Here is a 17,496-nt window from a genome sequence, read left to right on the forward strand (position 1 = left end):
TGTCCAACAGGTCAAAACAAGCTTAAAACAAAGTGAGCGCTGTGCCCTGATTGGTGTGCTGCTTCACGCTTCTTTCGTTTTGACATTACGTTTTTATACACACAAAAGCCAAAAGGTACGACAGGTTTCACATAATGTAGTGGAGTAAAAAGTAAGATATTTGACTTTGAAATGTAGTGGAGCGAAAGTAAAAAGGCGCAAAATGGAAATACTTCAGTAAAGTACAGATACAGAATTACAGAAGATACAGAAATACATTTACTTCGTTACTGTCCACCACTGGTAGTTATAAAATAGTTTATAAAGGCTCAAACATTTTAGTATAAAACAATACATTCATTTCCTGAACACAGAACAGCACAAATCATTTTAACACCGCTGTTATATTTTAAGATCTTTCAAACTGGAGTTATAGGAGTTTAAAACGGCACATGTACGTCAGTGAGCGCGAACAGCCAATGAGCTGCTCCGCTCGCCAAGCGATCAGCGCTCAGTATCAGTAACCTCCGCGTCCTGCTGCACAAAACCCGTGTGGTGTAGAAAAAAGGAGACATGCAGGTAAGTCTGCTTTTTAGTGAAACACATCCTTCTGCTTTCTACAGTTAGAGGAAGGTTCTGGGCACGTGATTAGAAACCGTTTTAACTTTTCGTTTTTAGCCGTTTGGCTCCATTCGCCCCCATTCATCGAGGACTCGCTCGCGGGCGCCCTCTGGCGTTTTGCAGTCATAGAAAGAGGACCGGCTCCTCATAAACCGGCGGCCGTGTTAGTGATCCGGCTAACGCAGCACACCGTGGGGGCGTTGGGGTGACCGTATTTTGCAATGTAATTAAGTTCAGTTTTACATTTTGTGGACTTGCGGACAGTGGCTTTCTGAAATATGAATAAACTGGGTCAAAAGGAACTGGTCATCTGTTTTATTCTGCAAACCTGGCTAGTTGCTCGTTTGTTAATGCTAGCCAGCCAGCCAAGGGGGGCGAGCCACTGTTAAGGACGGTATATTTTGTTTACAACTTACAGCGAGAAAATGCACCGAATGAAACGGGTAAGGCTGACGACCTGATCCTGATCTTCAGGCTGACGGGAGGTTACTGAAAAAACACAGAGGAAACACTGCGGTACACATTTCACTCAGCGATAGGAAGTTAAAATACTTAACGTATTTTATTTAACGTAATAATCCTAGAAAGTGGTGAATCAGTATACAAATATCCGATGTTTAAACAGTCCACTTTATGAGGGTATAGAGTTAGAAAATGAGTTGGCCTGTGTTGCCATCAAAGTTTCAGGCATGCTAGGATTCAGTAAAAATGTATTATTTTGACGTATTTTATTAGATATTCCTGACCACTCCTGCATTTTTCTATTAATAAGGCAGCTGCCTGCTTTGCTCTCCTGTCTTTCTGTTGAAACTCTACCTGTCCGTCTCACCTCTGTGATTTTGAGAACTCTAAACAACATTGAATAAAATCAGTTTTCTAGATTTGATAAAATCAAAAAAGGATATAAAAAGGAGTAAAAAGTAAACACAGTGCCATTATTGTACTTCCATATGCAGGTGAACAAATCTGTCGCCCCCTTGTGGTACACTTATGTATTGTCATTTAATTTTTTTAAAGGTAATTTTTTTAAAGGTAATTTTCCAGCTAATGTCAAATACAGTCAGTCAGCCAAGACATTTGGTGTCTGAAGTTTGCTTCTTTAGTTCTGCACTGGTGCTAAAAGGCTAATGTGGCTACTAAGTAATTAATAAGTAAGTAATGGAAACTTATAAAGCATTAGTTGGTATTGTGTAGACTGCATGGCTAAATCACCAAACAAGATGTGTTGAGTTGCCAGTTAATCTTAAATAGAGTGGCTGATTTTGTTTCTGAGACTTTATGAAATACTGTTATCTAAAAGATGGACAAAAGGATGCTGCATAGGAAGAACAGTAGCGGGAAAATTCAGACACCGAATGTGTCTTGGCTGATTATATTTGGCGTTAAAAGGGGACATTTTTTAAGCTTCTGTTGGACTTCATAACAGATTTTTTTGTGTAGATGCTTTAAATGCAGAAACAGGACTTTCTTCTGTTTGTAAAAGTTAAAAGACTAATCTCTTAAAAAATATTGTTCTTCAAGGGTTCTTTAGTAAAGGGAATGGTTCTGTTTAGAACCATGTGTTTCCTATAGAAACATTGCATATGTACATGGTTCTTTGCATGGTGAAATGGTTCTTCAGAATTATGGAGAATGTGTTGTGGATGGATCTGTATAGCACCAAAAAGGGTTCTGCTATTGTTACGATGCCAAGTTTGTAACAGTAGAAAAACCTCTTTTGGTACCCATTTTCAGAGAAGTTCTATGTAGAACCATATACAACACATTCTCCATCCGTCTGAAGAACAATTTAAGCATGAAATGGTTCTATATAAAACTCATGGACCTAAACAGAACCATTCCTTTTACTAAAGAACCCTTAAAGAACCATCTTTTTAAGAGTGTACAGTATGTTCTATGAACAGTTTGGGTCACTGTTTCCCAATCCTAAACCTGGAGTAACTCCAGTACAGCATCAGTGCTTCGTTCTGCCCTACACAGCTCAACATATCAGGTTTAACTGATGAGGTGTGCTGGGTGTTGAGGAGCAGGTAAAATTATACAGTGCAGCACTGAGCTACATTGATATTGCCTTGAGCCAAACATTAGGTTGCTTCAATATATATTCCTCAAGGACTCAGGCTCAGTGGATGTTCAATGAAAGTGTACTTTTTTCAGTAACCTCATCAACTGCCAAAACAACACGCCTTGACATTTCTACCTCTGTGAAGTGTTTCATCAGCCAAGGATGGAGACTAGCTGATGTAATACAAGCCTAAAACCTAAAAAACGTGTTCTCATCTCTTTTAACTACAAGCAGCCATCAATTCCTCTAAACTGACATTGTTTTACATAAAAGAACAGCAATAAATTCAAACACACAGAAACAGAAACAGAAGATTTTTCTTTTTTTTTTCTGAATTCAGAAGTCCAGCACATCCGAAAGGCATGATGGTTTGGCAGCTTCTGGAACAAACTAAACCTGCGAAAGGCCTTCATTCTTGCCAATGTTTTACTTCTGTAACAATAAATGTATAGAAGCCACTATTTCTGTCTAGTTTCCCCCAGAAAAAAACATTGCATTTTCATGTTCACCTAGTTAGTTCGATGGCTAGAAAACCACGTCAGTGCTGATGAAACCAAACCAAAAGATATAAGTAAACTCTTTACGTGGCGAGATGTAAAAACGCTTACTGAACTTTTACGTATCCTTTCATCTGTATTAGATAAAGCTCTAGCCTACAGATTAGTAAATGAAACCATGCTACACATTGAGTTCAACCAGAAAGAACTCATGTCAGATAGGGATAAGACTGCCCTCTTGTGCTACAGTAACATTACTAACTCATTTACAGTTGAAGCCAAATGCACTGCCACCCTTGTAGTTTGTACTGCGTCTGTAGAAATAAGCCTGTTTTAAAATCTAGAGTTTAGTCTTCACACTTTCACTAATGCAAGCTCTAACTGGCCTAGCACCTGCATAGTTCACTGAATGTCTGTCTGGGGCCTGTTTTACCAAGCAGGAGTTCTTACTTACCAGCTAACTTTACGCTTAGTTCAGTTGAAGCCTGGGCTCCATCACCATGGCAAGCTAACCTGCTCCTGGACAGGTCAAGTTCATAAACAGATTTTGGTTCATTTGAGATGGAGGTGGACCCTGATGGTCCTTTTCAGGTCACTTGTTTTTTCTTTGTGACCTTTGTGGCCTCAATTACTTGAAAATGTTGTGGTGACAACAAATCATACTGTATAGACACTCCAATAAGGACTAATATGGTGGCAGCGCTGCTTTTACTGTTACTTTCTGCACTAAAAAAAAAAAAATCACTCTTTACCTGAAGCTAATTGGATTATGGAAAGGATTTCCACACAATTAAATACCTTCCTTTCAAAATAAGGCAGTTTTGTTGATCCAACACAATGAATTTGACCTTGAATGTACTACTGTTGATGTAACTTATGTTGATCTGACTACTAGGGTTGAACAAGGTGGTGTTCTGTTCTACAGCAAAGCTCAGCAATAACTATAAATTTATACCCAAGAGTGTCCAAAGTCTGGCCCCGGGGCCAAATTGGGCCCGTGGACAGATTTTAATTGGCCTGCGGCTTCTGTTTTACAGTGTGTTATAAGTGGCCCAACCAGCAATTACATTGCAGTTTTTACTTTCACCTGATGGTGGCAGCATTGCTGTAAATTACAGTAATGCACCTCACTGTGGTAATGAAGTTGGCTAAAGGTTAAGAGCTTTTCAGCTCTGATTAGACCTGCAACTTAATTTACCGAATGACATTTAGTCATAACTACAGCCATAAAACGCAAAATTAACATTTAGAACCGGAGATTTTGGCGAGATGGAAATTTGAATACTTTCCCGTTTAGAGCCACAACAAATGCGTGCGCCTCATGTGTCACAAGACTGTAAAGAAACATGAAACAAAGCATGGATGTTATAATATATATTCTAGAGAGGGAAGAGAAACTAAAGCAACTGCAGCTACTCAGGACTCACAGCACCAACTTCTTATCAGAGCAAATTCAGTAGTTCAATTAATATTAACACTTTAAGGCTGAACAAAAATGTGGCTATATATGCTGTTTAATCTGCTCTGCCTGTTTGATGAAGTGATTCCTGAATGTGGTTGCTGCATTTATTTGATATGTACAGAACATTATCTAACAAAATGAAAATGGATAGATTTTTGTTTGGCTCACATTATATTTTTGAACAAGTAAACATTTGATTAGACATGTTTTATTGTTAAACAATTTAATAGTTCTAAGCACTTACTGATCTAAATAGCTCTGAGAAATCCAACAATAAAAGAAGCCTGTGCATTTTTTATACAGTGATAGGAAACATGTTACTTCACAGAGTCATAATCATATTTCTGCCCTTGGGTATTTTGACACTGTACAATCCGGCTTTTTTTTAAAAAAGGTTTGGACACTCCTGGCCCAGGAGGAAAGACATCACTGAGATGGTAGTAAAACAAGGGGAAAGAGGCCCAATATGCAATCAGATGGAGCCGGGGCCCATAAAATCTTGTCTCCTGTGGCAGTCTCTCCCACTGCGAATGGCAACAGACTACATTTTAATATGTTGATTCAATTCAAAGATTCTTTTGAATGCATGAAAACATCAAAGAAGTTATCGTAACTCTAAAAAGTTTTATGTGAGACATTTCCTATTTTAAATACAATGGACTGGGTCTGTGTCTCATGATACCAGGTGGAAATCACTTGTCTTGGAAAAACACAACTCATTCTCTATTTTACTAGATTAATACGTGGGATTTAATCTTGGGATAATTACATTTTTCAACACTAATACTTTAAGCACATTTTAAAACTGGGTCAGTTCAATTAATATCAACTTAATGTGTTTTCTTACAACACAGCTTTACATTTTTAGTGTACATATTTCTGTAGTATGATTTTTTCATTTTTTTGGAATGTAAGCCACTCAACTTGTCTTCATGTCGATGGCTGTTGATGACAAACATCAGGCTTTCATCACAGTCTTGAGTACCTAAACTTGGATCAACTGTAACATTAGAATTAAAACCTGGCTTTGCTTCTTTGACTTATTTTTGGCTCAGTGGTTACTATTAGAGACCACCAGTTTCCTGTGGAACACCTTTAGATTCTATCAGAAAACCATCAAATGCATCTAGTATCTGTCACAGCTCATCTGGTATACCATTAAGATCCTTTACGCTGTAATATCAGCCCACTGAGAAAAACCAAAACATTAAAAAACCACCAGGAACCAACACTAATATTCAATGCTTGTTTTTTTAGAAGGGCGTTTGTTCTATAGTGTTTTCTTATCTGGTGTAAACTCTGAACATAAAGTTGCTGCTATTATTATTATTATTATTATTATTATTATTATTAATGCCAGAAACAGGAGTATTGGAGCAGTTTGTTAAGGGGGTAAAATGCTGGCACATAATACGTGATGCTGTTTACTTGCAGTTGAAGACTAAGCTGATTGTTACAAGAAGGATTTGAAAGCCTTTATCTTTTGCCAAAAGCTGAGCACTAGTTTTAGTGTTTGTGCCAGTATGTAACCGACACAATAGGAATAGCAAACCCTGTGACAGGAGATGTGTGCAGGACAAAGCTTCAGAAAATGTGAATGCCAATAGATTAGAGCTGGAAAGCAGCAATATGGACAGAGCTGCAGGAGGCTTTGACCAGACCTAAGCCCTTCAGCTGTCTTACATAACTGTATATCACCTGACAATTATCGTGCAGTTCTGACCTTTTCAGGCATGCACAGCTTCACCAAGTCCGCTGAAGTGATTTTCTCATCTCTGCTCACCTCAACTCTGCACAGACTTCAATACAGAGAACAAATCTGCTTCAAGGACCTGCAGTGTCAGCCTGCACGTCAGTTTCTGGCTTGTATTTCTGAAAAACGTGTGTTAATAAGTACAAATTTAAAACGTGTTTTTTTTTGCAATTTGTATTTTCATAAAGAGGTACAGAAAATGTACATTTATTAACTGTGTAACATAAATATTGGCTAAACATGCACATTTACATTTTGTAACTGAATACAAAAGCGCAGTTAAAGCATTTAAAGAAGTGTATGTAACCACGAGACCTCCTTCAAAACAGCCTTCTGTTGGCTTTGAAATGGGCTTTCTATAGCCTACAGGAAGAAAATTAAAAATAAATAAATACAAATAAATCGAGTTTCAAAATGTTTTTTAAAAAACATTTTTCAAAATGCTGCTGACAAATCATGTTGCCTTTCGAATATCAAATGGTTATTGAAGCAGTCGTAAGCTATTTTTACACTAGGAATACATTCAGCTCACAAAATCCAACATAATACTGACCGTCTGGGTCGCTGCTCACCTCACGCGATCTTCACTAAGCCTTTAGCGTAAGTGATTTCAAAGCCAATTGAATGAACAGAAAAAAGAGTGTCGAAGGACAACAGCCACCAGACCCACACTCAAACACTTAACAAGAAAAGACAAAAGCTGGAGAAATTGAATGGAGCCGGGTTCATTTTTGAAGTTCGGCTTTTGAAGCCTAAGGATTATGGGTTAGAACAAAACAGGGACAAGAGTGATCTTGTTAAATGTCATCCAGTGAACAGTTACTATGGTGTAGTGGTGTTTTTGTGCACATATAACTGTATATAACTGCAATAGTGTGGATGCCAAGCACTGTGCTCTGGTCCTAACACAAATCTACGGAGTGGTCCTCTAGGAAGAATAAAAATAACAAAAAAAAACACGCTTTTCAAGGCCTTTTGGCAAATTCGCTGTCGTTCTTTCACTCATTCTACCAACATCAGTTATAAAGATCACAAAGGTTACAAATATCTCCAAACATACTAATGAACAAAGATATCGTCACATCTTATTTTTAGCAAAAGAAGAGAAATCCTACTTGTGCAGCTTGTGTTTTTAACTCAAAAGACACATCCAGCATTTCCAAATACAGACTTTTGTGAGAAGTCTAAGTGATACGTAGGCCATAAAAGGGAGTCTATGTGTCATATTAGCTGGTTAGGAGGTGTTAAGGCCTAGGGATGGGAGGAGGTTGCCTTTGGAAAAAAATGCACTATGCACAAATAAACGACACTGAAAGACCCGGGAGAGCCTTTTTTCTCTTTTTCTTTTCCACACAAGGCTGAGGAGAGGGTCGTGGTTGGTATATTCACTGAGTTTCTAAGCAGCAGTGTATTTACAAGGAACAAAGACATTCTTTTGCGTTTTCTTTTCTTTTTTTTTCAACTCTTTTACACGTTTCCCTTTTGCTCGCTGGCGGGACGTCAGCCAGTAACTGCTTTCGTTCCAGACCTGAGCCAATCTGATGAACAACGAGTCTCAGGAGGTGTTCTGCTGTCCAGGCTCTTTCGCTCTGGTGCCCACATACAGACAGTGACTCTGGCAGAGCACACAGAAGAACAGGTGGAAGAGGCACTTCTTGATTGGCTGGTTTATTTTATAAGTCCTTTAGGTCTCAACATTTGTTCTCTTCTCCTTTCAGTGGTGTTTTTTTTTTGGTTCTCTGTCTGGACGCTAGATGGCGGTGTCGTCTCGGGGGCCTGATGTGGAGAGGCACTTAGTCGTGTGTTCGAAGGAAGTCAGGAACTGCTATGTCATCAGAATGGGCTTTTGTCTCACTTCCAGAATATCTGTGGGAGCAATTCAATAATTACAACACCTTCAGTAAAGACAGGTTGAATGAAATCCTTTGTTCAAAGAAAAAGGGGGTGTGGGGGAGGAGTGGGTGCAGTAGCCAACAACAGCAACACAACCTGAGATGTTTAGCCAGCATTTTGTTGAGTGCTGGCTTAGAATACATGCTTCTTTAGTTTTGAGCTGACGCTATGAGACTAATGTAGCTAACAAGTAATAGAAGCCTATCCCTCATAAATTAGCATCATGTCCAAATCTACATGCCTTATTTATCACACACATGTTAAGTGACTTCATAGAACTGCTAACTACTGGAACTGAAATGTCCATTACTTGTTAGCTAAGTCAGCCTTATAGCCCCATTGTAAAACTTAAAGGAATGGTTTGGTCAATCAAATTTACACAGATCTTTCACTTATCACTTCTACTTACTGCTATGCTCAGCTACCCAGTGAAGTTTTGTTCATTTTTATAGTTTCATACTGTGTGTCATACTGTGTCCTAAACCTCATCAACAAGTCTGCAGGACCTTAAAGGGCACATATCCTACATTTCTTTGTATTTTATTTTTTTCCTCTAGAGGAAACGCATTATAAACGCAACATTTGTGTGGGTTTATGTACCAAAAACACTTAATTCATTTTTACATGACCATTTTCAAACCTTTTTTATGCCTTATAATTGCACAGGCTGTTGTTACTGTGCCTTTAAGATTGAAATATGTACATGATCTCTGTTCTGATTGGCAGCCCTGTATTGTGCCTTATTCAAAAAAACAGTCTAGACTGAAACACACCTTATAACTTTAACATGAAGGAATTAAGCTAAACTGCTGTAGGCAAAACTGCTGCGTAAGTAAATATATGCAAATGTTAGTTTTTGTGACATCACATAAACAGCGAATTCAACACAAGCTGTTTTTGCAGCTCAGTTTCCATATAGTAAATGGGTAGTTAATGGTATGTTTAGAAACCTTTACAATGTTTACATACTACATCAATCACTCATTTCGAAAAAAAATTAGGAAAGTTCAGTTTTCATAGGCCCTTTAATGAAGACCTGCGTGCTGTTTAAGTGGGTTGAGAGAAGTTTGGGGATGTATTTATGGAAAGATCTGGGTGACCATTGACTTCTAGTGTTCTAGCAACTATTTAGACACCACACGTCTTGGCTGAGCAACTACATCTGGGGTAAGTGTAAAATGGTATAAATTAGATTTTTTTGCTGAACTGTTAGGATCATTAAGATGTTTATGTGCAGCATGTTTGTCTGCTACCTGTGGTTATACGGTGCAGGGGAAGTGTGACGTAGGTGAGGTGGGAGTAGAGCAGGAAGTACTCCTCCGTCCTGTTCAGCTTCAGCCATGAGCCCACCAGCGAGCGGCCTGTCCCCGACAGAGAGCGCGAGCGCAGGTTTGTGGTGTTGCACAGGTCTATGTAAACACAAGCATTAGTGAAAGGATGTACGCTTGCTAACTCATTCTTGAAGACAGTCATTTTAAATTGATGGTTTAGAATACCATATATGATATCAACACCGTGTCATATGTACAACTTGAATTACAGTCAGTGATGTATCTAGAAGGCCCAGAGTGGTGTTTTTTTTCACAAATTTGGTCTCACCCATCATGATCGGTTGATTCCACTGTCAGTTTATAATTATGTCAGTGACATCTGACATTAGTGGCGCGATGTTTTTAAAAAATCAGCGGCATGAAGTTTGAGTTTTACATTACGTTTACATCACGTCTTCTATAAGTTTATTGGCTGTTTGTAAAGCTGAAATCTGATTACTGCCCAACTCATGTAAACCCGGAGTTTTCCCATTATCTGATTACTCAAGAGCATGTAAACATGTTGATCAGATTACTGACAAAATCTGATGTTCTGCACTTATCGGATTAATAAGTGCATGTAAACGCACTCACTGATCACAAACATCATCTCAACTAAGCTGTAAGGATATCCCAATCCAATCCAATGGTGCAAGAGCTGATCAAAGTACTGGTTATATTAAGGCCAGTCAAATTTTCATCCTTTGTTAAGGCTATTTTATCCCACTGTACTGCACAATTACAGTTATGAGATGGCATAAAAGGATATTATCTGTAATTTGCGGCAGTGAAGCATGCTTTCAGAAGTTAACAAGCTGTCTAAATATCCACAGCGTGGGACTATTTAACATGGAAAATGAAAACAGCCCAACAGTCATTTATAATATCTGCAATGCCGGTATTTCAGGAGGTGGTGTTAATAGGGATAGCTTCAACACATCCAAACTGATACGGTTTTTGTTAAAAAAAAAAAAAGAAAACCTTTAAAGGAAAGCTGTGATGAAAAACTGCCACTTTTCTCTAATGCAGCCTATCTTACCTAAACTACATTGGCTTTACTACGTTTAACATACATACACACAGTAGGCCCTGTGCCACTGTATTGCTTACAAAAATACAAATACCAGATTGGACTCCATTAACTGGTATCCGTCAATATTCAATAAAGGGCTTTGATCTGAGCATCTCTACTAAACTGTATTAGGAATCAAAAGTCAGCATAATACACTCCTCAGTTTCCCAGTTTGATTCTCCAAAATCCTCACCTTCGTCATCCTCTTCCCTGAAGAACTCCTCACTGTCGTTGGCTGAATGGGATTTCTTCATCTCGGCGATGCGGTTTCGGGGCACTTTTCGGCGCAGAGAAGGGGAGAAGAAGGAGGGCCTGTTTCTCTCCGGTGTGGGCGGGGTGCTGAACGATGTTACCTGCAGCCGGAACAGGACGGGAAAGAATGTAAGAACACAAAAGAATAACACGGAAATATTTCACTTCACCATCAAAGCAGTTCTCTGAAATAAACATTAAAGGGTCTTGTTCAAAAAGCAGTTCAGACTGAAATTCTTAAGAGGCATCAGAAAAAATAAACCAGTCACTTCTTACAGATATCTGCATCTTTTTGAAGGGTAAACAATGACACCCTTGAGTTCTGGACAGCAAGGAACAGCACAGCGTTTCCCCAACAATGCTCCGATAACTATACTACAGACTGTCTGCAGTGACAACACTCATCACTTCAACATGAGCGAGGAGGTATGTAAACAGGTTCATAGTTCAATGTACCTCTGATGAACTCAAAACGGGCCGTTTTTGCAGCTTAGTTTTCATATGTGGACTGTGTGAGTGGTTACAAATCTATGGGCAGTAAAGTGTGATTTGTTTTTTCCCTCTGTGTAGCTTGTGTAGTCTTCTCTCCATATTGACTGCAGATTAGTGGGAGGGGAGATGCACTGGACTGGTCACCACCACGGGAGCTGTCTTTAAAAAGAATGTGAACAGGAGGAAGGATAGTGCTTTGCTTTTGACCTGGTTTCTGTTGGGTTCCTGGTTCCCTCACCAGTTGTGTAAATGTCTGCGCAAGATATGAACAGTTTGTTGCATCAGTGTTGAGATTTTCATACTTGGCGTAGTTAATAAAGTATTCCCTGAATTATCCTGTAACCACAGAGCTAGTGAGTCTGAACAGACATGCAACTCTTGTACATAAACCCACTTGTTGAGGATAAAAGATCTTTTTGATTCACTTGGGTTTTCTCCTGGTCTGTTTTAGTTAGAAAATTAGGTTAGTTGTCATATCTTATTTTCTTTGATAGGCAAACTGATTTTCCTAAACTTAAAATTAATCTCCGTTTTATTTGTTATTTTCTCTTTTCCTTCTCTGCAGTTTCATTTTCTTTTTTCCTCTTCTCTTACCAAATCATTACAACATGACTGAGCACATTTGACAAAAACAAATTCAGCTGCATCACTGCAACATACATGTACGTATGCATTTATGTGAGTTGGGGGACCAGGAGGGCACAGATGTCTCTTTTATGTTGCGGCCTTACCTAGACCTTTAACAGTGTTTCATTAAAATAAAAAATTAACAGTTCTTGGTAGAGCAGGAACAATATGAGCAAGAAGTCTCATTTGTCTCTCCTGGCCTGTGCATCGTATGTGATGTGAGCGATTTATTAGTGTGAATATGTTTGTGTTTTATGGTTGTACTGACCCTCTCATGCATAGGTGAGTCCTGGTCCTCCTCAGTGCCGCAGGGTGAAGTGTCCCCCGTGGGCACTCGGCTCACTGCCATCTCAGCATGGCCCTTCCCCTGCGGACCCTTCATTCGCACAAACTCCATGTTGTTGTACTTGTAGAAGCCAAAGGACATGCGCTGGGCCATTTTAGCAGCCACACTCACCTAAACACACACAAGAAAATAAATAGGAATAGTGCCTCAAGATCTTTTCCAGAAACGATCATATACTGCCTGTCAAATGTTTGGAGACACCTAGCTTTTTAAAATGGTTTTAATAAATGAGCAAGTTTTCTTTGCAGATTTGCAATAAAATAAACAGAAACCTGATAAAAAACAGTATCTTGCCATTTTCTTTTGAAAAACTGCAAAACTGAAGGAACAACTGGAACAAAGTCCTACCACAGGAATAAAGCCATAGCCCACACATTTTATTCCCCTTGTGGTGTCAGCACTAAACCGTGCCTTTCAGCCAAGTTTGGGCCTAAAGATTTTCAATATATGCTTTTAACAATAGTTACACAATGCAACCAAGCTGGGAGGGTGAGGGCTAGTACAGCAGAAATTAGAAAATCTCTGCTTCAGCTTTGTGGCACGCCCTATATTTAAAAAAAAATATCCATATTTGTATGAACAAGGCCTTTTGTCGGCCTGTTTGCATATCCTACCCGGTTGTCGTAGACCTTTTTGAGGGCCTCATAACGTATGGAGCCCTGGAAGATGACTCCCTGGAAAGTAGTGCTCTTGTCACTGGCCACCAGCTCCACACAGACCATCTCTCCTTCTCCAACAGTCATGTCACTGAACACCTGCAAGTCATATGCACACCTCATTTATTTGTCTGCACATCAGGTGAAGCAGCACAGAGCACTATAACAGTGACGTGTCCACTCTAGATGACATGTTAAATAGATGAGTCACTGTAAAAGTAAGTGTTAATGCTAACCTAAGTCTATCAATAAACGTGCCAAGTTCCATCGATTTCCCATCCTAAGTGAAGCTATTTGGAGCACGGCTGCTCTGCTGGCTGGTAATAAAACCGCTCTTACACTACAACAGCTTGCTTCTCCACATACTAATATCCAGTGAGGTCATACCTCATTACACTATGCTATCTAGAGTGCATCAGCTCCTCATCCCAAGGGCAGTATTTGCTAAGGAACACCGTCAATCACAGCTCATATTTTATGGTTTCTCTCAATTCTCGTCCTGGAATTCCTTTGCACTGCACAATTTAGTGTATTCCATGTCATTAAGAGACCTCATTAAACTCAGATAATTACCAAACCCTGCCAGAGTTGAATCTGGAGGGTTAGGGCAGGGTGCAGGGGTTACTGTTACACCATGAATTAGAGGTTCGCAGAGGTTACGCATGCTAATTTAAGCTGTGCCTATTACCATAGCAACAAAATCCAGGTGAAGAGTTTTATTCAGTAACGTCTGGCCTGATGCTCCTAAAAACAATCAACATATAACTGTAACTCATTTTAACCCACACTACATCTTCAAACGTTTGAAGGCATCAGCTCATCCAGGTTTCTCCTGAAATTGAGTTTGTCCCCCTCTTTGTTGCAGTAGCAGCCTCTACTTTTCTGAGAAGACTTTATACTAAATGTTGGAACATTGCTGTGAGGATTTGAGTGCATTTAGCCACAGGAGCATTAGTGAGGGCATGCACGGATCACAAAAGCCTCTCCAACTCAATGGATGGAGCTCCATCACTGCCAAGAATGCAGTTCCACTGCTCCACAGCCCAATGCTGGGGGCTTTATACCTCTCTAGCCAACACTTGGCACTGGGCAATGCTACTGGCAATGCTTTTTTATGGCGATTACACAAGCTGGTGTCTACAAACTTTTGGACGTTTAATGTATCTTTTAATCCATGAGTGACGAGCATCACAATTATTACAGAATTGGCTATTTGCAATTAGAGGATTTGCCTCTGAGAGGATCTCAATCATTTTCCACATTAAATTTCAATAATATGAAGTTGCAACAAATGAAATGTGAATTGTGTGTGTTGAGGCAAATACATGTAAATAAAAGAAAGCTGTAAATTCTTTCACTGAGACACATCATGGGACTTAAAAACACAAAAAGATGTTGAACTTGGTGTTTAAAGTAATGCTTTTGCTTTAGCTGATGTAACTAATTCTAATGTTTTTAGCATGTATGCTAGCAGAATGAGAGCTTTTGGCTTATATTTTCATTCACAAGAAAACTATAAGCTTCGCTTGAGTACACATGATTCTGCATAACTGAGATATTTGTGTGAGAGCATGTGCACCCAACGGTGTAGTGTACAGTACTACCAGTGTCAGCTAGTAAACGTAACTAGGAAGCAAGATGGCTAATAAGCCAATTTTGCCATTATTGGCTTGTACATTCATAGATGCATATAATTAAAAAAAGAACAGACAATTAAATGAATAACTGCAGTTTCTGATATGACAATAACTCATCAACTAAAATTTCATAATTGTGACAGCTTTAAGCGTTAAACTACAGAACTGACAGATTCTGAGCTGATTCAGGCGCTAAGGGTTTTGAGGTTACCTCCTCAAAGTTGTCAATCATGAAGAAGATGTTTGGGTAGCTCATTTTGGACTCTTCTCCCTTGCTGTCCATCGGGTGTTTGCTGGGAGAGGCGAACACTTGCTGTGGAATGTAAAGTGCAGCAGAAACAGAGTTGGTGAGAATCAGCTCAACTGTAGTTATATAACTTTTTATATACATTTATAACATTTTAGAACATGTGTCACAATGCAGCTTTGCAGAAATCTTCAGAGCAAAACACAAGCAGGGAGCGGGGTCAAAGCATTCTGCTGTATCTGTCATTCGTAATCAGTTTGGGTTTGCAGGCATATAATTGATTTGTGAAACCTTACGCATTTATTTTCAGTAGATGTTATAGCAAGACCAAAACACATAGGATTACATGATAATTGGTGGTTTACAAGGATACAGATGGGCACATCGCCATGATATTCAACTTCGTGAATCATTACCTGAGACTTCTTCTTATGGATATGGATGTCTCCTGCATCTGAGCGTGTGCAGACAGCACATGTGACCACGTAGTCCAGCTGAGGGAGAAAATGTGATACGTTAATAGTGTTGTACCTTTGCTTGAATGGCAATTGTACCTTCACATAATGGCAAATATTTGAGGTAATCGCAATGATTTTCCACAGTCACTAAATTTCACAGTCACACTGTATCACAACAAGCCTAATGTGAGCCGGATTCGTTTTCATTAGTTGGCTTGAGCCAAATAAATGGAAATAAAATAAATTTTTCTTTTAACTTTTCTAGTTCTAACTGAGTTCTAACTCTTAGAGTAACTAACTGTGTGCTATAACACATTTCAAGGGAAGTGTTTTCACAATCTCTAGAGAAAAAATGTGAGCTATGGTTGACTGTGTAAAGGTAGACACTTGTTACGCACACTACAGTGCAGTGTGTCATCTCTTGTTAGCTGCAAAGTAAAGAGCTAGCTAAGCAAGATCACTAATAAGCCAGTCTAGCTGCTTTAGACTTGTGCTTTATTAACTGCATAATGTGAACAAAACAGACAATTAAATCAATAATTGCAATTATTTGTATATTAATTAACTGTCAACTAAAGTTTCAAGATTGTGACAAAGAACCCTCAAGTTTTGTTATTGTAGAGTGCAGCTAACCTGCTTTGTTATTAGTTTCCTCTCCTTTTCTTTTTCCCTTTTCATGCATCTTTTTTTTCCTCTTTCCATCTTTTAAGAGTATACTAACATTTAATACAGTATATGGCCAAAGGTATATGAACACCATTCCTAATTATTAAGTTCAGGTGTTTCAGCCACACCCATTGTTAACAGGTGTATGAGATCACAGCCATGCTATGGCAGTAGAATGGTTCAGACCGAAGAGCCCAGTGACTTTAAACATGGCACTGTCATAGGATGCCACCTTTGCCACAAGTGTATGAGATTTCTGCTCTGCTAGATCTGCCCTGGTCAACTGTAAGTGGTTCTTTTGTGAAATGGAAGCATCTAGGAGTAACAACAGCTCAGCCACGAAGCGGAAGACCACACAAACTCACAGAGCGTGGCTGATGGGTGCTGAAGTGCACAGAGTGTAAAAGTTGCCCATCTTCAAGATCACTATGAGCAGTGCCAAGTGTTGGCTTTTGTGGTGTAAAGCACCAACGTGGAAGCGTTCTCTGGAGTGATGAATCACGCTTCACTATCTGGCAGTCCGATGGACAAATCTGGGTTTAGTGGATGCCAAATTCTCTTCTGACTGAATGGCTTTTGCACAAATTCCCATAGACACCCTCCGAAATCTTGTGGAAAGCCTTCCCAGAAGAGGCAGAGGGGCAGGGTGCAACTCCACATGGAATTTGGAATGGGATGTCCAACAAGCTCATATAGGTGTGATGGTCCGGTGTCCACATAGTTTTGGCCCTGTAGTGTATACTGTTTGTTGTATTATGTGATATTCTATATTGTAGCACTGCATCCCTCAGCCTCATCATTTCGACATATTTCACAATTTTGTATCTTTTTGTGTTTTCGTCCATCAATGTTCTTTCACTACGATACCCATACAACCACTGGGAACTAGCCCACCCCGCTTCCTAGCAATAATGTTAGCCATCTGATTTTCTTCTGCATTCACAAGCAAATGCAAAAAAACAGAAAAATAAAAAACAACAAACAACAAACAAACAAAAGAGCAAACAAACAAACAGTCCAGTCAGAGTGCCTGTAGTTTTTCAAAACTCCAGATGAGTTTCTAGTCTTTATGGAAAATCATACACTGCTGTATGAGGTGAGTAGACATGTCTTCAACAGGTATAGTCATGGCAAAATTGTTCATTTTGGCCAGACTGCCCCTTTAATAATCTATCATACCCCTCAGCTCACCTTTTGTAAGATGAGGTTCAGGTAGACGCTCTCCTCCCAGTCTATGTCAGGGTCCCCCAGACCAGGCAGCTTTTTGGAGTCCCTTCTGTACACCTCAACCTCCACCTGAACATAAAAACAAGACAAATGGCTGCACTATCTATAAGCTGTTCTATTGAGAACCTGAACCACATCCTATTTGATGCACCAGGTCTGAACACTTCAATCACCTTAACTACCATATGCTGGCTGATTCAAGTTTCAGGTGATAAGACTCCAATCAACTCAAAAAT

General features: G+C 39.4%; 1 protein-coding gene across 1 annotated transcript in view; it reads right to left on the minus strand.

Annotated features, from left to right (window-relative positions):
• Positions 1-4,831: 4,831 nt before the first annotated feature.
• kiaa0930 (KIAA0930 ortholog) overlaps positions 4,832-17,496 on the minus strand; it is a 49,807-nt gene continuing 37,142 nt past the window's right edge. Inside the window, exons 3-10 of the mRNA XM_036577410.1 lie at positions 17,225-17,329; positions 15,326-15,403; positions 14,874-14,975; positions 12,984-13,124; positions 12,292-12,480; positions 10,846-11,005; positions 9,524-9,679; positions 4,832-8,243 (exon numbers count right to left, since the gene is read on the minus strand). Of these exons, the coding sequence (XP_036433303.1) occupies positions 8,203-8,243; positions 9,524-9,679; positions 10,846-11,005; positions 12,292-12,480; positions 12,984-13,124; positions 14,874-14,975; positions 15,326-15,403; positions 17,225-17,329 (972 nt within the window). The 3' untranslated portion in view covers positions 4,832-8,202. The remainder of the gene's footprint in view (positions 8,244-9,523; positions 9,680-10,845; positions 11,006-12,291; positions 12,481-12,983; positions 13,125-14,873; positions 14,976-15,325; positions 15,404-17,224; positions 17,330-17,496) is intronic.

The sequence above is a fragment of the Colossoma macropomum genome, unplaced genomic scaffold, assembly GCF_904425465.1.
Source record: "Colossoma macropomum unplaced genomic scaffold, Colossoma_macropomum, whole genome shotgun sequence".
Taxonomy (NCBI): Eukaryota; Metazoa; Chordata; class Actinopteri; order Characiformes; family Serrasalmidae; genus Colossoma; species Colossoma macropomum.